Source organism: Amblyraja radiata, chromosome 28 (assembly GCF_010909765.2).
Source record: "Amblyraja radiata isolate CabotCenter1 chromosome 28, sAmbRad1.1.pri, whole genome shotgun sequence".
NCBI classification, from domain to species: Eukaryota; Metazoa; Chordata; class Chondrichthyes; order Rajiformes; family Rajidae; genus Amblyraja; species Amblyraja radiata.
In genome coordinates this window covers 11,705,503-11,730,859 of record NC_045983.1, presented here as the reverse complement: position 1 = coordinate 11,730,859, position 25,357 = coordinate 11,705,503, and the positions used below count along the sequence as shown (strand labels likewise).

General features: G+C 40.9%; 1 protein-coding gene across 2 annotated transcripts in view; it reads right to left on the bottom strand.

Annotated features, from left to right (window-relative positions):
• The window catches only part of med13 (mediator complex subunit 13), a 170,582-nt gene that overhangs the window by 8,363 nt on the left and 136,862 nt on the right, over positions 1 to 25,357 (bottom strand). For both annotated transcript variants that reach the window (XM_033045798.1, XM_033045799.1), the window contains exons 22-28: positions 22,245 to 22,464; positions 19,132 to 19,323; positions 11,401 to 11,624; positions 9,452 to 9,594; positions 6,058 to 6,216; positions 4,660 to 4,818; positions 2,787 to 2,914 (exon numbers count right to left, since the gene is read on the bottom strand). In XM_033045798.1, coding sequence (XP_032901689.1) covers positions 2,787 to 2,914; positions 4,660 to 4,818; positions 6,058 to 6,216; positions 9,452 to 9,594; positions 11,401 to 11,624; positions 19,132 to 19,323; positions 22,245 to 22,464 — 1,225 coding nt within the window. The remainder of the gene's footprint in view (positions 1 to 2,786; positions 2,915 to 4,659; positions 4,819 to 6,057; positions 6,217 to 9,451; positions 9,595 to 11,400; positions 11,625 to 19,131; positions 19,324 to 22,244; positions 22,465 to 25,357) is intronic.

Below are 25,357 nucleotides of genomic sequence, written 5' to 3'. Positions count from 1 at the left end.
GCAGTATGTTTGGGATTATTGTCTTGCTGTAGAATGATCCTCCCTACCTTTCTATAGCCATCACTCTGATATAAGTTAATCTTCCTCTCATCTGTCCACAAGACCTTTTTCCAGAACTGTGGTTTCTCTTTTAAGTACTTCTTGCCAAACTGTAACCTGGCCATCCATGTTTGCGACTAACCAATGGTTTGCATCGTGCAGTGTAGCCTCTGTATTTCTGTTCATGAAGTCTTCTGCGGACAGTGGTCATTGACAAAGCCACACCTGACTCCTGAAGAGTGTTTCTGATCTGTCGGACAGGTGTTTGGGGATTTTTATTTATTATAGAGAGAATTCTTCTGTCATCAGCTGTGGAGGTCTTCGTTGGCCTGCCAGTCCCTTTGCAATTAGTAAGCTCACCAGTGCTCTCTTTCTTCTTAATGATGTTCCAAACAGTTGATTTTGGTAAGCCTAAGGTTTGGCTGATGTCTCTAACAGTTTTATTCTTATTTCTCAGTCTCATAATGGCTTCTTTGACTTTCATTGGCACAACCTTGGTCCTCAAGTTGATAAACAGCACTAAACGTTTCCAAAGGTGATGGAAAGACTGGAGGAAAGATTAGGTGCTGAGAGCTCTCTTATACCTGCATTAAAGAGGCAATTAAACACACCTGAACAATTACAATCACCTGTGAAGCCATGTGTCCCAAACATTATGGTGCCCTGAAATGGGGGGAACTATGTATAAACACAGCTGTAATTTCTACATGGTGAAACCAAAATGTATAAAATTGGCCTTCATTAAAATCTGACAATGTGCACTTTAACCACATGTGATTTTATTCTATTACAAATCTCAAATTGTGGAGTACAGAGGCAAATAAATAAATGACGGGTCTTTGTCCCAAACATTATGGGGGGCACTGTAGCTAATATCGTCTAATCCAGGGAACACTGGTACCTCTTCTGCACCTTCCCTAAATCCTCGACATTCTTGGTTTAATGTGGCAACCAGACCTGCACACAATACTCCAAATGCAGCCTAACCAAAGTGTTATAATACTGCTACATGATCCTTACATTTAATGCCCCGAGATATGAGGCAAGCATACCAAACATGTTCTTTACCAGAGGTAGACACAAAATGCTGGAGTAACTCAGCGGGACAGACAGCATCTCTGGAGAGAAAGAATGGGTGACGTTTTGGGTCGAGGCCCTTCTTCAGACTCGACCTGACACGATGCTGCCTATCCCGCTGACTTAATCCAGCATTTTGTGTCTACCTTTGATTTAAACCAGCATCTGCAGTTCTTTCCTACACATGTTTTTTACCGGTCTATCTACTTGCGTTGTTACCTTCTGGGAGCTATCGACTTGGACCCCAAGATCCCTCGGTACATCAATGCTGGTAAAAGTCATTAACTGTGCACTTTCCCCCTACTCTCTCAAAGTACAACATTACACACTTGCCTAAATTAAATTCCATCTGTAACTTCTCCTCCCCCCATATCTGTAACTGATTTATATCCTGCTGCATCGTTTGACAGCCTTTTTCACTGTTTATTACTCCCACAATTTTGGTGTTCTCTGCATTTACATTTGCAACCCATCTACATTTAAAAACATCTAAAAACCCATCTAAAAACATTAAAAAAGGAATGAAACAAATGCTTGTTAGATAACTAAAAATTTTTTTTTAAGTTGGAAACATCCCATATAGCACATTTGAAGGAAACAACTTGCTGTGAAAAGTCACAAATGATACAAAAGAACGATCAAACATAGGTAAATAAATGGGCATTTAATAAAAGATGCTTGGAAGGGAGTTCAATTCTTGGCAGATACGCAACAGTTCTTTGTTAACATATTTTCAAAGATTTCCAGTTAACTTAAATTCCGCCCAGGGCAAATGAATCATGCTGGAGTTTGGCAGCTGTTACAATGCTCTGGTGGTGTGATAAATGTCAGGGCACATCACAGATACACAGAAAACAAAGACAGACTGGGTTCAGTGGGGGACAGATATGGAATTTGGGACAATTACTAGGAATCCCAAAGAAAATCTAGTGACATATTTATTGTCTGATATTCAGTTTATTAATACAAACTCATCCACGACAGGGCAAGTTTTTTTTGTGATGTCATTTCCTTGCCTCAATGCTAAGTCTGCTAATTTGACCTTGTACCACTTAATTTAGTTCATTGTTTATTGTCACAAAATGTAGGTACAGTGAAAAGCTTTTGTTGCAAGTTATCCAGTCAGCAGAAAGACAGCAAAATGCCAGCAAAGTCCGATCAATGATAGTCTGCGGGTCACCAAAGAGGTAGATAGTAGTTCAGAGAGCAGTGCTGAACTACTATCTACCTCTTTGGTGATCCTCGGACTATCTTTGATTGAATTTTCCTGGCTTTACCTTGCACTAAACGTTGTTCCCTTATCATGTATCTATACACTATAAATGGATCGATTGTAATAGTGTATTGTCTTTCTGTTGACTGGATAGCATGCAACAAAAGCTTTTCACTGTACCTCGGTATATGTGACAATAGACAATAAATTAAACTAAGTGGCACAAGGTCAAATTAACAGACTTAGCATTGAGGCAAGGAAATTACTTCACAAAAAAGTAATCAATAAGTGGAAAGCGTTTCCCTACAAAGTAGAAACTTTGAGTTATTAATAAATACTTATTAATGATGAATCATGATGAATGTAGCAAATAGCTCTACTGTGACTTGGGAGGAGATTTACTGAAGTATCATTTGGAATTTATGTTTAATGCAGAGGTAGATACCACATGGTTTACCTTGCTTGTATCGCCGCCGTGTGGATAATGCGAACCTGGTGAATGTGCCGGTGGTGTGGGTGGAGATGTTGGCAAGTTAATTATTAGATCATCTTCTGCTTCCAGTAATTCAAAGATCCCGAATTCCTCTGCAAATTCAAATAAATTATAAGAATAGTGGAGCATATTTTTTTTTTAAATGAACACATTTTTCCCATCTTCCAACGTGGCAATCAACACTAAATTAGACTAGTTCAGTTGCCAGAAATTTGACATGACTACATTTTTCCCATGCGGTCCCAACTAATAACGACTGAAGTCAGAAAAAACAGACCCCACAAACAAGCGTGGGATAAATATATTCTACCACAGCATATCATGGCTGAACAGGACATAGTAACACAAATGAACAAACAATAATTGTTACCAGGGCAATCTCCAAGATACCCCAATCATCAGAATATGTTTGCATCATGGCCGGGTTCGGTAATTCCAATCCACAAGAGGCTGCAGAGTGTGATCGACTCAGCCCACTGCATCAATCACCATTGAAAACATCTACATGAGGGCAGCACCTATCAACAATGATCTCCACCATCCTGGCAATGCCCTCTTCTCGCTGCTATTATCAGGCAAGAGGTATGGAAGCTTGAAGTCCTACACCACAAGGTTCAGGAACAGCTGCTTTCCTACAACCATCAGGGCCAGAAACCAACTTGTACAACCCTAACCCTACCTCAGCTACCTTGCACCAACATGGACTTTTTTCAAAACTGTGATTTGCATTAATGTCTTGTTTTTTGCAGGCAACAAGTACAGAAAGAGAAACAGCTAATGTTTCAAGTTATCATGAGAACTCATGTTTAGATTTCTGTTGAACGGTCTTCGATTTGAAACGTTATCCGTTTCCCTTTTCACAGGATGCTGCATGACCTACTGAGTTTTTCCTGCATTTCCTGTTTTTCTCTAGTAATGCATTTTAGTAACCATTCAAAGAATGAGTGAGTTAGCAAATAATCAACCATGTAGGCAGCTTGGTTATTAAAAATAGGGACTGAATTTTTCCATCCTTAGACCACGTCAAACTTCAATCCCAAATTCTGTTTCATCCCTTTTATCCTTGTGCTTTTAATAGTTCAGATAGAGCCTTTCCCTCTGATGAAACCTACTGGATATTTTCACTGTTGTGCCAATTATTGATTCCAGTGAAACTATTATTCTTCAATTATACACACCAGGAAAAAAATGTATCCCAGTATTCATACACATATTTCCAGCAGGAGGAGAAAATCAAGTTGATTTTCAAGGGCATCTGGTTTAGTTATTGTCACGTGTGCCGAGGTACAGTGAAAGGCTTTTCGTTGCATGCTAACCAAGGGCAATAAACCGAGCAAGACTTCCTTACCTTGTGTAGCATTTCAAGAGAGAGTTAGATTTAGTTCTTAGGGCTAAAGGAATCAAGGGATATGGGGAAAAAGCAGGAACGTGGTACTGATTTTAGATGATCAGCCATGATCATATTGAATGGTGGTGCTGGCTCAAAGGGCCGAATGGCATACTCCTGCACCTATTTTTCTGTCTATGTTTCTACAGTTATCCTACCCAAGATATGCTAACAAGGATCATACTATGAATCCAGGGACTTCCTGTTTTTGTTCAGCTCAGCTGCTAATTAGGTAAATGAAGCAGAGAACATTTAAAAATTACAAACCAGCTCTAATTCATTTTCATTTTTTAAATGGCAACGGTTTCACCAACTATGTTACCGTCCAATGGAGAAGTCACCAAACATTCCATAAACAAACAAAACCAAATCAAGAATGAGAAATAATTTGCCAATTAAAACAATGAAAAACTTGAAAATGCATGGTAAGAGAAAACAGACAGCACTAACCAACATTTATTTCGTAGTTCCCAGTTTGCACCTGCACCATTGCCGAGGTTGGAAACACCAGAATGTGTGTGCATGATGTATCCTGCGGTGTGCTCAGCTGTGAAGTCTGCATGTTGAGAGATGTACCACGGCCAAACACTGATCCCACGGACACAGAGTCTGCACCAACAGAAAACAGTCTTAAACCAACATTTGAAGATGAAAACTTTCTGTTAAGTCTTCGACAATTCATCACAAAGTAACAGTATTGCTAGTGGCTTCAGGGTAAGGACCTTTCATTCACAATAACATGCTTTTTAATGGAATTAAATGGCTCACATGATTCACAGCAGCACTCTAAAATGTAAAATTTGTTTTGTAATTAGCCTGCAACATATTCATCTCGTGAATACTTGAACCCCTGGTTTCAATTATTCAGACTAGAAAAGCTTAAGAACCAATAAATGATGCACCCATCTCAATGTACCACATATAACTTTGAAGATTCTGTTATGCTATTTGAAGGAGTAGAAAACTCTCCTTACATCCTGGCCAACATTCACCCATAGACATCAAACACGTCATCACGCAAGTTACTCCTGCTTCCCAGATAATCATAAATGCAGCTTCCATTAACAGTCAACAGCTGTTCAACAGTTAATTCGGAAACAATATCATCAAGATATTTTGACAACAAATTTTGTTCTATAATACTAGTTATTTATTTAACATTTCCATTTATAATATATAATAATTTAGACCAGACATGCATTTTCTCACTCAGTATTACAGAGGGTAGTGGCATGGACCTTCTTTTACCCTGTCAAAGCTTGCTAGTGCTTGCACATATGTAAATGCATTTACTTAAAAATGCTACAGAATTTTACCCAACTATATCAATCGATTATTTGCATGCACTGTCAATCCAGTTATATTCTTCAACTTTTTGCAATATGATAGGATCTAAAAGTGTTGAGGTGGATCCTCAACTAAAAACTAAAGTGCTTTGTTACGTTAATGGGCCTGTCCCACTTACGCAACTTTTTCAACATGTTGAAAATCCAGCGGCGACCCGAACAAGGTACGACTCTTTGGGCGACTACTCACGATCATACGACATGTCGCCGGAATGTCGCCTGTATGGTCGTGGGTAGTCTCCTCAGTCGCCCATAATAGTCATATTATTTAAAAGATGTATTAGCTTTAATCTGTCAAGGGGAAAGTTTCACCATCTACAAACATTGTTATTATCTTATACTCTCTAAAGAGATAGCATCAAAGACTACCTCCAATCTGAAAATAATATCTACTGTCAGCAGCTTAATCAAAATCATACCCGTGTAAAATTACATCAGCATGCAACCAATCTAAAATAAATCATTAATTTATATATCAATACATTCTCTGAACAATTCTTACCAGGCATGATCACAAATGAGCCCTGTGGTTCCATTGCAACCAAGCAAGCACTAAGTATGCTTGGAGAATCAGCTGCAGAAATACCACACATCCTGCATGTCTCCTTTAGATGCCGGCTGAGGGACTGCAAAGTGCGACGACCGAGTAAGCAGCTCCAGTCTGCAGGAAATGAAGACCAGCATGAATTGGCAAGATGGAACTTGGAAACACAAATATGCACAGGAGATCAAGAAATATTTCTACTAAGGCTCTCACCATCATTTTGTACATACATTAATTCCACAGAATTGCATAAAAACTGGAAGTTACCGTATTTCCCGGCAATGAAGATGCACCTTCCCCCATTTTGAGTTGCTAAATTTTGATAAAAGGCTGGCAGGACATAGAATTTCTCATGCTCAAAAATAATAATAATAAGGAATTATAAAAGAGTAATAAAAATACTAGTTCAAGAGACCAATTAGAGGGAGAGTTCCTTTCACAGCGTGTGGGGAGTCTGGCCCGGGTCAGCACAGGCAGGAGCGTTGAGAAGGAGGGGGTCGGGACCCAGAGACCCGGGTTTGATCCTAATCTCAGATGCTGTCTGTGTGGAGTTGGCACATTCTCCCTGCGACTGTGTGGGTTTCCTCCAGATGCTCTAGTTTCCTCCCACATCCAAAACATGTGTGGGCTCATAGGTTAATTAGCCTTTGTAAAATTTCCCCCAACGTGCAGGGAGTGGATGAGAAAGTAGGATAACAGAGAACTGCTGTGAAAGGGTGATTGACGGTCTCTGGGGACTCTGTGGGCCAAAGAGCCCATTTCAAAGCTGTACCGTTAAACTAAAGCATTTGATCAGCATCCTGTTCATTATGGAAAAGCATTATTTGCGTTATGTTTATGCCCTCATGAGAAGCTCAATTGAATGGCATGTCTAATTTAAGTAAATTCAGATCTCTTAAAAATGGTGCAGGCTTCTAAATGCTCATAAAGTTATAAGACAACTAGTCAAAATTTCCTCCCCTGATTCATGAATCAACATCCATGAAGACAAACAGTTAAAAATGTATTTTACATATATATATATATACACACACACACACACATATATTTATTTATTTATTTATTTATTTATTTTTCTATTAGGATCAACAATAAATGTTACAATAGCATTAGCAAACTAGTATTTTAAAACCGTACAAACCTAAAAAAAACTAGGTAAAAAACTAAAAAATGAGCAGTTCAACAGCAACAACAAAACATGGCATTGATCACAGGTTGCATGTTATGTTTTTACAAATGTAAACCCTCAAAAGCAAGTGCTGCAGCCTCAAATGTCAAAGTATCTTCCAATTTGTATGGCTCCCTCACAGACAATTGAACTCTGCCTGACCCAAATTCCCTACATGGTCAGTAAAAAAGCTACATCACATGATTTCAAGCTTAATCTTATAAAAGAGCACATCATCCGAATTAGTGAAAGTATATGCAAGAAGGAACTGCAGATGCTGGTTTAAACCAAAGATGCACACAAAAAGTTGGAGTAGCTCAGCGGGAGAGTTCAGGAATAGGGCCAGTGTACGCCTGGAACAGGGATCGTTCAACGTATCCTGAAAAGAGGCAGGCACAGCTGGGACCCATGCGGGTGTTCTTAGCTATGCCTTGGACTTGGAGGAAGTGGGAGGAGTCAATGAAGAAGTCGGTGAGGGTGAAGACCAGCTGTGCTCGGCGGAGTAGAGTGTTAGTAGAGGGAAATTGGATGGTTCTGCGGTCGAGGAAGAAACGGAGAGCTTTAAGGCCTTCCTGGTGGGGGATGTAGAGTGACTGAAGTCCATAGTAAAGATGAGGGAGTGGGGGCTCGGAAAGCGGAAGTCATTAAAGAGACGAAGGGAATGCGAGGTATCTTGGACATAAATCGGGAGAGGTTGAACCGGGGGGGATAGAATGAAGTTGAGGTACGTGGAAATCATTTTTGTGGGACAGCAGCAGGCAGAAACAATGGGTCTGCCAGGGCAGTTGTGTTTGTGGATTTTGGGGAGACGGTAAAACCGGGCTGTGGGGGGCTGGGAAACGATAAGGTTGGAGGCTGTGGAAGGCAGACAGCTAGAAGTGATGAAATCAGAAATTGTTTGTGAGATTAAGGCCTGGTGCTCGTCTGTGGGATCATGGTCCAAGGATAGGTAGGAAGAGGTGTCGCCTGGCCTCAGCAGAGAGGTCAGCGCACCAGGTCACCACAGCACCTCCCATGTCGGCGGGTTTGATTATAATTTTAGGTTTTCTGCTGCAGAGTGAGCGAAGGACTGTACATTCAGAGGGGGTGAGTTTAGGGCAGGTGAGGGGACTGGAAAAGTTGAGACGGTTGATATCACACCGGCAGTTAGAAATAAAGAGGTCTAGCTTAGAACTCTATCTCCGTTACATTGATGACTGCATCAGTGCTACCTCCTGCACCCATGCAGAACTCATGGACTTCATCAACTTCACCATCAATTTTCATCCTGCATTCAAATTTACCTGGAATATTTCCAACACCTCCCCTCCCCTCCCCAGGTACCTTCCCCTGCAACCGCAGAAGATGCACACCTGTCGCTATTCCTCCTCCCTTGACTCTGTCCAGGGACCCCGACAGTCCTTTCAGGTTAGGCAGAGGTTCACTTGCACCTCCTCCAACCTCATCTAATGTATCCGTTGTTCAAGATGTGGACTCTTATACATCGGCGAGACCAAACGCAGAGTGGCCGATCGTTTTGCTGAACATCTTCGTTCAGCCCACGTTAACCAACCTGATCTCCCGGTTGCTGGACACTTCCCATTCCTACGCCTTCCCATTCCTACACAGACCTTTCTGGAGTGAGGCTAAACGCAAATTGGAGGAACATCATCTCATATTTCGCTGGGGCAGTTTACAGCCCAGTGGTATATTGAATTCCCTCACTTCAGGTAGCCCCGGCATTCCCTTTCTCTTACTCCCTCCCCCACGCAAGTTGCACCAGCGTCTCATTTTCACCCTACAAACAACTTACAATGGCATTTACTTTATCATCATTACTTTTTTGCATATCTTTCATTCATTGTTCTTTATCTCTCCATATCACTGTTTTTATCTCTCGTTTCCCTTATCTCCTAACCAGACTGAAGGGTCTCGACCCGAAACATTACCCATTCCTTCTCTCCAGTGATGCTGCCTATCCTGCTGAGTTACTCCAGCTTTTTGTGTCTATCTTCGTGAAAATATATGGTTATTTCATGTGTGTACATATAATGAGAATGGTCCCACATTAGCCAAGATCAACATCTGGAACAAATACTTCAAGAATGAGAACCTTTTGTCAATACAAAAAAACAAGAAAATTGCTAAATAAAAGCACAATATTCCTGCTTGCAAAATAATGGAGATTTACTGTAATTTATTTACCTTTCAACTCTCCATGTCCTATTCTCCCAAGGCGTCCAATGACAACCCTCCAAGGCAGTGATGTCATTTGCATAATACCCAAACACCAGTCCCAGAGCTTTTGCAAACCCATTCTCCTGGGCGAGCCTTTCCGCCTGCGAGCCCTGTCAGATAAAACAAATCACTACTTTAACCGAGTTAAAACCGATCAAAACCCTCTCTCTTGAAAATGTAAGGACATTAATAAAGATCACAATCATGTTATCAAATTGAGCACTGCACAAATATCCTCAACACAATTCAGACACAAGAGAGACTGCAGATGTTGGCATCTGGAGCAAAAAACAAGCCGCTGGAGGAACTCAGCATGTCAAGCGACATCTGTGGATTTGTCAGGTCAGTAGCTTGCACCAGGACTGAGATTACAAATAGCCACTATAAAGATGTGAGAGTGAGGGTCAAGGGCTGCACTAGGTGAGAAGGAAGATAATGGGCAGGTGGAAAAAGGATGAAGTCTGGAGACAGTAAGTGGCTGGTGAATGATAGGTAGAGAGAGATAAAGAGGGGAAAAAGGGGGGATGGAGCCAGGTGGTGGGAGCCGAGAAGGTGATAAGTGGAAACACAGAGAGGCTGGAAACTAATGAATTAGGAAGGCGATAATTGGAACCAGCAAGCTAGAGGTGGTGGTCAGATGGAACCCGTTTGGGAGATGTGGGATGGAGGGGGTGTTTAGGAAAACCAGAAGGTATGCACGGGTGGTAAACAGATGGTACTAGGAACTAGGTAGGGGAGGGGAATTTAAACTGGGTGACAGGGGTGGAGCCTGCAGGGGGTACCTGAAAGAGAAAGGAGCACAGGCATGTAGATGAAATTAGTTTAACTTGGCATCATGATCAGCAAGGACATTGTGGGCCTTATGACCTGCTCCTGTGCTACACTGTTCAATGTTCTAAATTTAAATGATCATACCATTGAGTTGCTGACGTAGTTTGTGTCTGGCCTCACCTTGGCAGTGGAGAAGGCAGAGGACTGACAGATCAATGTGGGAATGGGAAGGGGAGATGGAATGGCATGCAACCAGGAGGAAGGGATGGCCGTTGCAGACAAAATGCAAGTGTACTGCAAAATGATAGGCTAGCCATGCTTGGTCGCGCCAATGTACAGGAGGCTACACCCTGAATACAAGCAGGTGAGTGGTTGAATTATATAAAACAGCTTCACTTCTTGCAGGGAGTTAGTTGACCCAGGACAATTGGCCTGCATTGGGAAAAGCATCCATCGACTTATGCCACTCAAGATCAAATAGCCTTATTATTTACCTATCAGGCTAAAAATCAGACTTCTTGAACAAGATTTGGATAATTTTGAATGATATCCATGAATAGTATTCATGAAAGTATTTCTTAGGTAGCTCAAGAAATTTCATCGCATTTAATTTGAGACGGATCACATCTATAAATTACAATAAAAATAGGAGCCAAAGCAGAATTTTACAGCACTAAATTGAGTCAGACATGTAGTCACAAAAACAGAACTCTTGGAATTACAGACCTTGAGGCACTACCATATATGTTTTGCTCATAGAATGTCTTAAAAAGTGACAAATTCTTCTATTTCCATCTCAAATCACATATAATACATGTTTTCATAGTGAGTATTCAAATAAATTGTTACCAGCAAGATCAACAAGTCTGCTGCGCGATATCCAAGGCTGAGGAACTGACAATGTTAGGCAAGACCACAGAGCTTTTTAATAGGAATCATTAAGCAATAGTTTACATGTCGTTTTACATCAGTTTATCTGATACTTGGTGATAGTGTCTAGTGTTTGATTCCTTTTAATATTTGAACATCTTTAGCCTATTACTAGCCTTGCTGCATGGACATTGAATGGAAAGTACTGCCACTAGACTGGCTTTTGACTATACGGTGTGCATCAGTGCATAGTTTGATATTTTTAGTCTACAAACCTGTTTGGTACATCGATATTAATGACGCAGGTTTCCAACAGTTCTCCGTAGAGATCTGTACACGTTCCAAGCAGCCATCGCTGGTCATGTGACAAGCAATAACCAACAAAAAGAACATTGTACTTCTGGCTTGCTTCTCCAAATGTCTCCCCCAGCTCAGTCTGCTTATCCTTCACAGGAGCCAAAATAAATGGTGGATTATAAATACGTAAATACTCCGGCCTCTGTAGAAAAAAAAAGATTCAGAATTAGTCTGCGCTTTAAATACTTCAAAACTGTAAATAGCTTAGTGATTAGTGATAGATCTTATTGTGCCACAAATACAAAGCTGAGGTCAATCCCAATCTCGAGTGTAACACTTGCTTGAGCTATCCCTATTCTTAACAATACATGGTAATAATGTTGGCAATTTTGTTTTCAATTATCTGGTGCAAGAGTGAGTGTCCTATTCCTCACGAGAGTGAGATAATCACAGCGGTCACTGGATATGCTAGCTTAAATTTAAACAGTACTAGATTAGCTCAGCAGAACTAAATGATTACTTCAATCCAAGATGTCTGATAGTTGTAGAACTGCATCAGTGTAGGTATGTTACAAAACTTACCTTCAGCGGCGCTGCAGTTCTGCCGCTGCCCGTGTGCGCGACTTTGGCGCCTTTGAGAGGGGGGCGGGTTTAAAATGCGATTTTTCTGCAGCCTATTCAAATCAATCTCGGTTAGGCTGTTTAGTTGCTAAAGAAAAATCGCTTCGACTGCCGTTTTATTAAGTTTATTAAAATTAGCGCTGGATCAGTTAATTGTTAGAGTAAATTAAAAATCATCTTCTAAAGCCGTGAATACTGACAACGGGACGGATCTCACGTAGGGGACAAGGCAAGGTAGGCTGTTTGTTTTTATATAAAAAAGTACTTCTTAAGATGCATTTAATCAAAATTTTAAGTTGCGAGAAGGTGACGGAGCCCATCCGAAACGGCAGTATTTTTCATGCCGATATCGGGTTCAAATTCACTGCAACCGCAACGTTCCAAACCAGCGCGTTCCACAAAATCCCACTCGCAAGATGATTTAAATGGCCATTAATTTACCGCAATTAAACACTAAATTCCTTCCATTTGGCCTATAAATTTATGACAATGAGATTTTAAAATCATGTTATATTGTGAATTCTTGTGTGAGTGTTATTTGGACATTTAGGCTATTTAAAAATGTAAATCTTTTCTTAAGAAATGGATAGATGTTTAGATCTAGTAATTGCATTTTGGAATTAGCTACAATTAGATAACTAACTAATTATATGCTTTAACTTCAGGTCATCCAAGTAAGATCGTTTAATATTTGTTTCAGAATGCTTCAATCTATAATAAATGAAAATTTCATTCAGTTCTCTTAATTTTTAATAAAGTTATGGCCATTTGACTGTCCTTGATCACAGCTTTGTGTTAAGTCAATGGAAAAGCAATAGGGAACAAGATGCTAATTTCCGAGTATGAAAATGGCCATAACATTTTTAATACTGAAGATATGAAAGTGAATTAGGTGTAAAATTAAACTTCTTTTTAAGCTTTATCTGATGGGATAAATTGCAGACTTGATTTTTAAAATCTCAAAATGTTGTAACATTGCTAATCAGTGCCAATGCCAAGAGGCACCAATATTCTTCATCATTGCTTTTGTGGCAGAAATGTTATGTGGTAACAGTTAAATGGCGGTTGGCGGTGCGACTCACCCGTCTGTCTTTTTTTTTTTTTTTGTCTAGTTAAATGTAGTGTTGGTGTTTTTTTAATACTGGTTTTAAATGTGTATATGTGGGGGGCGGGGGGAGGGGGAAACTGTTTAAAATCTCATCCCTGTCCGGGAGACCCGACCTTTTCCCTGTCGGGTCTCCGTTGTCGTTGGGGCCTAGCACCGTGGAGCGGCCTCCAACCTGAACGACCCGGGGGCTCGGGAGACTGCGGAGCTGCGGACTACTCACCATCGTGGGGCTGGCCGGCCTCAGAGCGTGGGGAGCGGTGGTGACTCGCTGCTGCGACTCGACTCCTGGGGCTCGGAGGCACCAGCAACGCAGCCGCAGGTCTGGTGGACTGGGACATCGGGAGCTCGCGGGTCCGGGGGGAGGGACCGTTTCCCGGAGCTCCCGCAACGCGACTTCTCCAGCCCGTGTCGCGGGGTTGGAACGACCCGGAGCGGGGACGTACATCGCCCGGCACGGCTTCATGGCCGTGGGACATTCCAGCGCCCGCCGGTGGCTCCAACTTTGTGACTTTTAGACCGGGAGCGGGGCCGTAAATCGCCCGGCACGGCCTAAAATGGCCGTGAGACTTATCATCGCCCGCCTGGGGCTTGGACATCGGGAGAGAAATGGAGAACAGGGGAGAGAAAAGACTTTGCCTTCCATCACAGTGGGTTCACTGTGATGGATGTTTGTGTGAATTAAATTGTGTGTATGTCTGTAGGAAATTGTCTTTGTTTGTATGGCTGTGGAAACGGAATTTCGTTTGAGCCTCACTGAGGCTCAAATGACAATAAATGGTATTGCATTGTATTGTATTGTAGTTAATACAACCCAGAAGGACCAAAAATAAAGTCAGTCATAAATGCAGTAAATTGAGTTGATGGTTGCTAATTTGGCCTCTATGTCCTCTCTCCAACTGGGTGTTAGCACCAGCATTGACCATGTCAAAATACCAACAGTGCTCAAATCCATTAGCAATTCATTCTGGATCCATATGGTCCTTTTCAGCAGAATAGTGTACAATTGCTATGCAATCCAAAGTAGTGCAAGAAAATATTAAAGTACAATAATGGAATAACTAAATGAGGTAGGATTAAGAGTAAGAGTGCATGGCAACGCCTCTGGGAAGGGACGTGAAATTGGTGATTAGTTCAGGAGTCCAATAGCAGTGGAAGAAGCTATTCCTGCCTTTCAAATTCCTGTATCTTCTTCCAAAAGGTACAAGAGAGAAAATGAAATGGCCAGCACAGCAAGCATCCTTGACAATACTTTCAGCCTTTCTGGTGCAACGCACCGTGAAGATGGACTTGATGGAGAGTAGTGACGAGCCCGTGATGAACAGTGATGGTGTTCATCACTTTCTCTAGGTTTAGGTGATCAAGAGCAAAGCAGTTGCCCTATTAAGCTGAGATGCTTCCTGTCAGACTGCTTTCTATAGTGCATCTGTAGAGGTTCGAGAGAATTTATGTGGACATACAAAATCTTCTCAGATGCCCAAAAGTAGTAGGAATAAAGGCATAGACTATTTTCTAAATGGGGTGAGAATCCAGAAATCGGAGAAGCAAAGGGATTTGGGAGTGCTAGTGCAGGATTCTCAAAAGGTTAATTTGCAAGGCTTTAATCAGGAGTAAAGAAACCAAACTCAATGCTTGCATTTATTTCAAAAGGGCTTGTATACAAAAACAGGGATGTAATGTTGAGGCTCTATAAGGCGCTGGTAAGGCCACATTTGGAATATTGTGAGCAATTTGGGGCACCATATCTGAGGAAGAATGTGCTGGCTCTGGAGAGGGTCCAGAGGAGATCTACAAGAATGATCCCAGGGCCTGTACTCGCTGGAGTTTAGAAGAATGATGTGGGACCTAATTGAAACATAGAGAATAGTGAAAGGCTTGGATAGAGTCTAGGACTAGAGGTCATAGCCTCAGAATTAAAGGACGTTCTTTGAAGAGAAATGTCTTTAATCAGAGGATGGTGAATCTGTGGAATTCTTTGCCACAGAAAGCTCTGGAGGCCAAGTTAGTGGATATTTTTAAGGCAAAGATAGATTTGTAATTAGTACAGCTGTCAGAGGTTATTGAGAGAAGGCAGGAGAATGGGGTTAGTTGGGAGAGATAAATCACCCATGATTGAATGACAGAATAGACTTGATGGGCCAAATGGCCTAATTCTACTCCTATCCCATATGACTTTAAAACTAATATGCTGGTGTTCTTTCATGACGTCAGATCAGTAGCAATATGGATGCTGAGGAACATTAAGCTGCAGGCCATCCCTATAGGAGCTCCGTTAATGAGGTTGTGTTCACCCGCTTCCTTTGGTCAATAATCAACTCTTTACTCTTGCTGACGTTAAATGCTAGATCATTGTTCTGACACCATGTTCACAATCTCTTTCCTCAACTACCCCTCTTCCTGGTTGCTGATCCGGCCAACAACGGTGGTATCATTGGCGAATTTAAAGATAACGTTGGCCTTCTATTTGGCCACAGTCATGGGTGTGGAGGATTAGAGGAAAGAATGAGCATACAACCCTCAGAGGCAGCAGTGTTGAGGATCAAAGAATGACATCAGTGTACTTATTGTCCAGGTGATCCAAATCGGAATCTAAGGCAAGAGAGATGGGTTCCCCGTGAGCCTATTTTTCTTTTACGTGATTTGCAAGGTCTAGATTGTCTGGAAAGCTGGTGTAAATATCGTCAATTTCAAGTCTATCAAATTACTTCATCATGGTCGATGTTAAAGCTAATGAGTGGTTATCACTGAGAAAGATCACTATTTTTTTTTGGAATGGTAATGGTGGTTTTCTTGAAGCAGATGGGGACAGTAGTCTATTGAAGCGTGAAGTTGAAGATGTCAGGAAAAACTGTAACCAGTTGATTGGCGCACGATTACAAAACCCTTCACTGCAAGAAGATTGGCACAGAGCAGCAAGGATGTCTTGCCGTCTAGGGTGTGTAATGAAGGCTTTCAAGCTAATTCCTGGAAAGGCACTATGAGTATACAAAGAAAAATAGGCTCAATTATGCTTGCATTCATGAGAGTTTTGCAGCTTAAAATAGGATCTTGGAGTAAAATCTTAAATGCAGCACATAGGCTAGATTCAGAAAGGATGTACTAGCCCTGGAGGCAGTGCAGCGAAGGTTTACAAGATTAATTCCTGCAATGAGGGGATTGACATATGAGGAAAGGTTAAGTAAGCTGGGACTCTACTCTTTGGAGTTTAGAAGAATGAGAGGCGATCTCATTGAAACGTATAAGATCGTGAGGGGCCTTGATCGGGTGGATGCACCGAGGATGTTCCCAATGATCGGGGAGGCTAGAACTAGGGGGCATAGTTGCAGAGTGAGGGGGGGCTATTTTTAAACTGAGATGAGGAAGAACTTCTTCACCCAGAGGGTGGTTAGTTTGTGGAATTCACTGCCCCAGGGAGCAGTGGAAGCAGAAACGTTAAATATATTTAAGTCAAAAATAGATGGTTTTTTAGCTGCCAAGGGGATAAGGGGCTACGGGGAGAGGGCAGGGATATGGACCTAGGTATGGTTAGTATAGTGAGACCTGAGTGATCTCCTGGACAAGTGTCGATCGCCTGGATTGGGGTCGGAGAGGAATTTCCCGGATTTTTTTCCCAAATTGGACCTGGGTTTTTATCCGTTTTTTTGCCTCCCCCAGGAGATCACGCGGTTCTTGGGGTGGAGAGGGGTGATAGCGGTATAAAGGGGAGGGTAGTGTCTTGTGTTCTGTGTCTTGTGTCTACTGTTTGTGGGTAAGTGTGTCTGTTTAGTGTTCAGCCATGAGTGAATGGCGGTGCGGGCTCGACGGACCTGGTGGTCTACTCTCGCACCTACTTTCTATGATTCTATGATTCTATGATGTTCCCATGGCTGGGAGTCAAGAGTGTCACGCTCAGAATGTGGCGAATGCCATTTAGAATCAACAGAATGTAACATCTGAAGAATTCTCCACCACAAAAAGGCAAAAGTGGCCCAGTCATTCTATGAACTCAAGAAGTTGTTAGATATATTTCTTACTGTTAAAGGCTTCAAAGGACGTCAGTTGATAGATGGAACAGGGTACTGAAATGAATAATCATTCATGGTAATACTGAATGTCCTACTATGCTTCCACATCTGAGACACAGATTTATGGATGTGATTGTCCATCCTTAAGAGCATTCTAAACTGGGGAAGCAATTGCAAGTAAAACACATTGGTGGGTCTGGTGTCCCATATAGAACAGACTGGGTTAGGTATATCAGATTTCCCTCCCTGAAGATTGGTGAACCAAATGGATCTTCACAATGATCTAACTGTACAACTAGCCTTTTTTTTACCCCATTTCTATCATAATGTTAAGAAGTGAATTCAAGTCAGTCAAAACTGTCATAGGAAAACAGAAATAAACTTGAGAAAAAGTAATTTACAGGGCCATGGGGAAGGAGCAGGATAGCATGACAGAACAGATTGCACTATAGGGGGCTGCCATCTCCTCCTCACCATAACAATCCTATGATTCTGTTTAATTATTTGAATTTAAACTCCCCAGCAACTGTAATAAGATTCAAACTCATGCCACTGGGTGATGAGCAATACACGTGGATTCTTGCCACATATCCTAACCACAAAGGTAAGTGGTGTTATTTTCTGCTTTCTATTACGGACATGGTGCAACAGCAATCCTTACAAATACTTGAAACACTTCAAAATAAATTGAAGCTATCTGATTTCTGCTTGATACGGTTCAGAAATCAGGGAGAGTGATTTTGGAGGCAAAAGAATGCAGATGTTAGAAAGCTGTCAATGTGGTTTCATGAAAGGAAAATCACACTCGACTAATTTATTGGCATATTTAAACTTGTTACATGTGCTATGGATGAAGGGAAAATATAGGACATATTATACTTAGATTGCCATGCATTCGATGAAGATTATTGGAAAATAAAATGATGGCATCAGTTAACATTCTGGTGTAGCAGGCAATGATGATTGGTTGGCTACAGTAAACAAAAAGTAGCAAAAATGTGTATTTTTCTAGATATAATGAGTAGTGTCTCGGTGCTACTGCCTCAAGTTTTCTCAGATTTGGATGAAAGGATCAAAGGTATGGCTGCCAAAAGTACCAATGATAAGTAGGAAAATAAACTGTGAAGTGAACATACGAAGACCTCATTGGTATGTAGATAAGTTAGGTGAGTGAGCACAGACCTGGCATTAGGAGCATTACTGGCAAAATACAAACTGTCCATTTTGGAATGAAGCGTAATAAAGCTTTGTTGTCCAGGTGGTGAGATTGAAAAGCTCCAAGACATGATTTGTAAAGAGTAGTGCAGAAGTAATCATAAGACTAACAGGAAATTACCAAGAGTGAAACAGGACGCAAAAATGTGTTATGCTTTGACAGTCATTGTTTAAAAATAAAGGGTTTTGCCATTTAGGCAGAAGTGAGGCTAAGCATTTTCTCTCAGAGAGTTGTGAGTCCTTGGAATTCTCTTCCTTGTGGAATGGTGGAAGCGGAGCCTCTAAATGCTTTTAAGTCAGAGATAGTAGGATATTTAATTCATAAGGTGAAAGGTTATCATTGGTGGACAGGAATGTGGAGTCAGCGTTATAAACAGATATGGCAGCGGGGGCGAGTGGCTTAAATCTGTTCTTAATTCTTTGTATATCAAAAATGTCCATGTGTTTCTGATATATGGTGATTTTGATAAAGGTTCTGCAAGTTAAGCTAGGCACCACAAAATTGCCAGGCGCAAGTTTAATTGGACGCTTGCCAATCGGGACCAATGGAAAAATGTAACACATCCATTTCTTGCTGCCTGGTGGAAGAATTATAGAAGCAGCACATTCAATTTAGAGCTCAAGAAAGCAAACAGACAAAGTTATTATTGTACCATCAGTGGCATTTCCCCTGGAGCTAACCAGAATTGCACCAGACTCCAATGGTATGTGCAGAACTTTCAATGAAGTATGTTTTTAATAAAATAGTCAGACACATTACTTACATCTGGACTCTTTAAGGTGCTGTCTAAGGCCAGTCCTGGGCCAAAACCAGTTAGTGCTTTGACATAGGTGGAAGGTGGCAAGGACCTCCGACATTGCGTGAACACAGAAAATGCCAATGATTTAAGGTGCTGGGAATAGAGGTGTCGATCATCATTTTTCACAGGTTGCAAAAGATACTGACATGGAACAATCTGAGAATAAAAGGATAGAAAAATCTGTAAGTAAATCAAGATTCAATTTCCAGAAAATTGTAGTAAATCTTAATCAAATACACAGTGTAGTTCCAGCCTGAAAAAAGTATACTGGTCTATTCTTTTACCAGAACAGTTAGGTTTCATAATACTGAACCACCAATATACAAGAGCAATGCCAGGGCACTATTTTTTTTAAATTTCCACTTGGGAATAGATAGTAGTGCCAAAGGGACTATGAACTAATTCTCACATTATAAACATGTTTAAACTTTGAAAACAATTCATAACATTTCGGAATCCCAAGAAATCCTTCAAGACACCATTATATTCCAAATGTACAATATTCTCGAGATTAATAACAAAGCTCAAACAGATCAAACGTTTCACTGGATTGGCGATCAGCATTACAGGGAATCATCTTTTTTCCTGTTTAAATGGCTATGTATAAACTGCAAATGCAACAGCCTGAAATTGTCAGGAGCAGGGAACGGAGGAAAGGCAAAAAGACCGAAGTCATTACAAGTCCACTCGGTCTGTACAGCACTGACCACTGGATAACAATCAGAATCAAATTCATCCAATTCATCTTTCTCTTTCTTCCCCTGGTAAGTAATGTCCCACAAGAATTCTATGCCGGGTGAGTAGTTACTCAATCCTCACAATTGATTTGTATAACACAAAGAATGTGATGATTGTTGACAATGGAATAAAGATTAGTGCTATATTAGGTAGCAGAAACAAAATAATGAAATTGCACAGACACTGATGAGTGAAGCAAATGGATTTTAACAAAGAGGTTGCCTTCCTGAATCTAAAAAGGATTCCACATATTTTAATTGGTGTAAAGTTGGGAATAGTGGATGAGCAAAGGGATGTCAAGATTAAGAGAAACTTTCTGGCTAAACACGGGTGGCACAGCGGTAGAGTTGCTGCTTATCGCGCCAGGGACCCGGGTGTGATCCTGACTACGGATGCTGTCTTTACAGAGTTTGTATGTTCTCCCCATGATCTGCGTGGGTTTACCTCTGGGTGCTCTGGTTTCTGCCTACACTCCAAAGACGTATAGGTTTGTAGGTTAATTGGCTTGGTAAAATTGTAAATTATCCCTAGTGTGTGTCAGGGAGTGTTGGTGTGCAGGGATCACTGGTCGGCGCGGACTCGATGGGCCGAAGGGCCTGTTTCCAGGCTGTATCTCTAAACTAAACTAATAAAATATATGTATTGACAACTAGGTAGTTGCAATAGAAAGGAGAAAACAACTGGACACTAAGTGCTTTGGTTAGATTTCTTCTGGAGTACACTGGAAATTAATAGATTTTTAAATATTAAGGAACAAGCAAACTGGTATTAGTGCAGTAAAGTGGTGCTGAGCCATGATCTGATTGAATCAGACCTGGTACTTGGGGCTTCTGTTGCTTACATTCTTATGAAAGGAGAACACTTTGCAATTTGGGATTGTGGATGCTCTTAGCATCTGCTACTGCTAAGTGAACATGGTTGGCATGAGAAAACCTCCCCTCTCTCCATCTAAGAAATCACATTTTCAATTGGTAACCTGCCAGATTACTTAACTGAGTCTAGCAATCCATCTCATTTCCTTTGTTGCATGCCACAACATAGGAATGTCACCAAAGCACAGGTTACTTAATACAATGCTCCCATTTCCACCCATCCCAAAGGGCAAATGAAAACACTTTGCATGAACAATTAGACTGACTATTTGCTTCAAACAACACAAAAATTATTAAATTATTAATAAAACATTCAGAATCGCACCAACAAAAACAAGAATCAGATACTCTGTTGGCCCCAGACCAGCTTGCTCTTGGCACAAAAGGAGTTTGGTCACAAATGCACAAACACATGATTTTGTTCAGATTTTGCACGGCAGAAGATCAAATCATGCCAATTGTGTGTATACAAGCTTAAAAAAAACAGTTCAAGTTGCCCGCCCCAAACATTTCCAGCCTAATTAAACCTAGCAACTTTCAAAGCATTCTTAAGACATCACTGACTACACAAGCATCACGAATTAAGACACAAAGAACTGCAGATTACTTCAATTTTATCAGGAACCTGATTAATTTGTTGCTGCACTGCTAAAAATTAGTATGAGGCATTGGAAACAAAATTGGGAAATCTTTTCATCCCACACAACCTAGAAAAGTGATAGGCCAGGTGAGTAATAGCAAATATTTACAAACAATTTGATTCTGTTCAGGTCATGATAAGGGAGCACAAGAGTAAATATACTCCCCAATTGTTTCCTTGCTGTAATCAAGTATACCTAGTGCTCCAAAGATATCTTTATAAATTCAATAACATTGGATAATCTTTGAATTACAAATAATTTACACTCCTCAAACACATTTATGCAGCATAGTGGCACAGCTGGTAGAGCTGCTGCCTCATAGCGCCAGAGACGCTTCAGGCTCCTTCAATCCTGACCTCTGATACCGCATGAGGAGTTTGCACGTTCTCCCTGTGACCGCATGTGTTTCCTGAGTGATCTGGTTTCCTCCCACGTCTCAAAAAAACGAGGGTACATTAATTGGCCTCTGTAAATTGCCCCTGGTGTGTAAGGAGTAGATGAGAAAATGGGGTAACATAGAACGAGTGTGAACAGATGCCCAATGGCTGCATTGGACTCAGTAGACTGAAGGGCCCGTTTCCATGCTGTATCTCAAAATTAAACTAAACGTGATATAAACACTATCAAATGCAGTGGTATGGTCCTACAGAAGGTTTGGTTTGGTTTGAAATGATAGTACATTACAAACAGCTCCCAATCATGGAAAAAAAAGTTATGGTTTGCCTGCTAAAGTCTGCAAGAATATGAAACAAACCATTTACATTGTAAATCACAGTGCATCAGTTTCCCTTCTAGTCAGTATTACATCTTAAAGAACACCACCCACCTGTACAGATATTGCATTTTTGATGTTCTGGGGTAAGATATTAATCATTTCCAAGTAGCAACGTAATAGCCCGAGTGCCCAAACATTTGAAGACGATGAACTGTCATCTTCCGTATTATACGTAAAAGGATCCACAATGTATACAACAATAGATGGTGGGTACGTGATAGCATGTGATTCCCCATCAGTTGGGACCCCGATTTTATCTCTTTCCATGGTGCTGCAATGCAAACAAAAAAGGAAGCAAAATCAGCAAAATAACTGCATGTCATTAACCAAGATGCCTCTGTTATGAATACAAAGGATGACATAGTGGTGAATGAGAGACATAATGGCAGAGCATTTATTGCTACTGGTACATAAGTGACCCAGGTTCGATCTTGGGTGCTAACTAGGTAGAGTTTGCACATTATCCTTACATTCATGCAAATGCCCCTCTGAGCAGTTCAGTTTCCTCCCAGATTCGATAGATGTGCCAGTTGATAGGTTAATTAGCTATATAAATGGTGAATGAAGAATCAGAGGAGAGTTGACAGGCAGCTTAGAGAATAGTTTACAGGGAAATAAGTTGGGGATGGAATGATTAAAATACGCTGACAGCCAGCATGCATCATGGGCAGTATGGGGTTTTCTAAGTTGCAAGGAAATATTAGAAAAGCCAATTGCCATTCCTTCCATGACGTAAGTTTAAATTCACAATTAAGGAAAAAAGAGAAAGAAGAATAGGAAAATCCCAAGAACAATCAATTTAGCCCGTCTTCATCCGGTTCACGGCAGAAATTTGTTTTCATACAAAATATCATCATTATGTATATCCTAAATAGCATTGTCATTCAGTCACTGCCAGGTATCAGTTACAGAAAAATCAATATCTCAGAAGATTTTCTTCTCTGATTGGGACTGTAACCAATCACATGACTGGTAGCGGGTAAAGGGCGTTTCACGCTTTACACAAGCCGGTATTACTGATACCTACAAAATAATTAATTACTTCCAAATGCAAAATATATGTTTTTTATTAAATCCGATTTTCTGCTTCCTTTGGCCACCCAAAGCACATTCTCAGTCATGGATATACAAAGACTTGTATCCACCAGGCCTCATTTATATTATCCACAATTGCATGCAAGTTATATTCTGCCATTCTTGTCATTCCCCCATTGTCCGTGTAAAATATTTAACCATTTTTGGGAGATTCTTCTTATTAAACCATGGCATGTTGAGGTTTAAAGTCCTGCCTGAAAGACATTTATTGCTTTGGTGGTTCATTTAGTAGACATTAATTAACAATTTTATGATGAAATTAAGACAGCAATTTCATCTCCAACTTCTCAATTCAAAAATGAAAAAAAAATCCCTATCCCCAAGAGGGAATACAAAACATGAATTATGAATCAGTAAGCCAACTGTAGGGCACTGTAACAAAACAAAGCATTCAAACATTCAATGATTCAGCGATGATCAGCTAAAGCCAATATTCTATTTCTCTGATGAGAATCTAGTAACCTATTATTAATGGTTGCTCAGATTATATCAACTGCACAGATTACTTTCTGTATTCTACAATAACCTTGTATTTTGGGTGCTGATCAGTGAGAGCCAACAAAAACACATGAAAAGGTGATTTCCTATGACACATCAGTACAAGCAAAACCAGGACAGAATTACTCATTCCTCTTCTGATTCATCCCATTCTAATCGATTGAATTGCTGTCAAAAAGTCTGGACTACAGTTGTGATTTTTATCTGATAAAGTGCATTAAAAACAGGGCTATGTACCACGCTGAGCTAATTTATCCACCATCCAATTATAATGGCAAAAAAACTGTTCAAGTTAGAGGATCTATAACTTCAGGCTCTAGCTCAAAATGGCTTTTATATACCAATTGGATGTTTTACATTTTCTTAGATCTGTGAAACAGACACAGCCTTTGGTAAAAGAGGAGTACGAATTATACAAAAAGGATACTTTAAAAAATGTACGGCTCTTTTAAGATTTATTTCAGCATTTTTCCCATGACCGTTACCAACTGTTACCAACTATCTGTTACTAACAAAAGCACGAGGTAAATAACATTTCCAAACTCTGGTGTTACTGGGAACTGAGAACAGCTCTGCATTACATTAAACTCCTGACTTATGCCTTGTTGATGATGGAAATGCTTTGGGATGTCAAGAGCTGAGGATAGGATCGCTGTCGGATAAGCCAATGTCCTGCTCTCAGAAACAAAGATATGTACAGTGCCCTCCATAATGTTTAGGACAAAGATCCATCCTTTATTTATTTGCCTCTGTACTCCACGATTTTAGATTTCTAATAGAAAAAAATCTGGGCTCCACTGTCGGGATCGGGGTTGTCAATAGGCCGGGGACGAGTGAGTGTGAGTATTTGAACCACCGCATTCAGGACAGAGCCAAGGCAATGGTCCGTAGGTGCGCCATGTTCATGAGAGCCTGTAACTAGAGGCCAATGCTCCGGGTGGTATCCTCGAAAGGGCGGGATCCATGTGAACACGTGATTTGATGCCTGCCATCCGCGCGGGATGGGGGCGGGGTCATGTGTACACGGGATAGATGTGGCCCGACATCCGCTCACAGACATGCGTCCCGGCCCGAAGGCAGACAAGGTTTCCGACCCCTGATGTAAATGAAAGTAGTCATGTTTCGCATTTTGTTGCATATCCTTTGCATGCAATAACTGCTTGAAGTCTGTGATTCATGGACATCACCTGTTGCTGGGTGTCTTCTCTGGTGATGCTCTGCCAGGCCTGTATTGCAGCCATCTTTAGCTTATGCTTGTTTTGGGGGCTAGTCCCCATCAGTTTTCTCTTCAGCATATAAAAGTCATGCTCAATTGGGTTCAGATCGGGTGATTGGCCACTCAAGAATTGACCATTCTTGTAGCTTTGAAAAACTCCTTTGTTGCTTTAGTAGTATGTTTGGGATCATTGTGTTGCTGTAGAATGAACCACTGGCCAATGAGTTTTGAGGCATTTGTTTGTACTTGAGCAGATAGGATGTGTCTATACACTTCAGAATTCATTATGCTACTACCATCAGCAGTTGTATCATCAATGAAGATAAATGAGCCAGTATCTTCAGCAGCCATACAT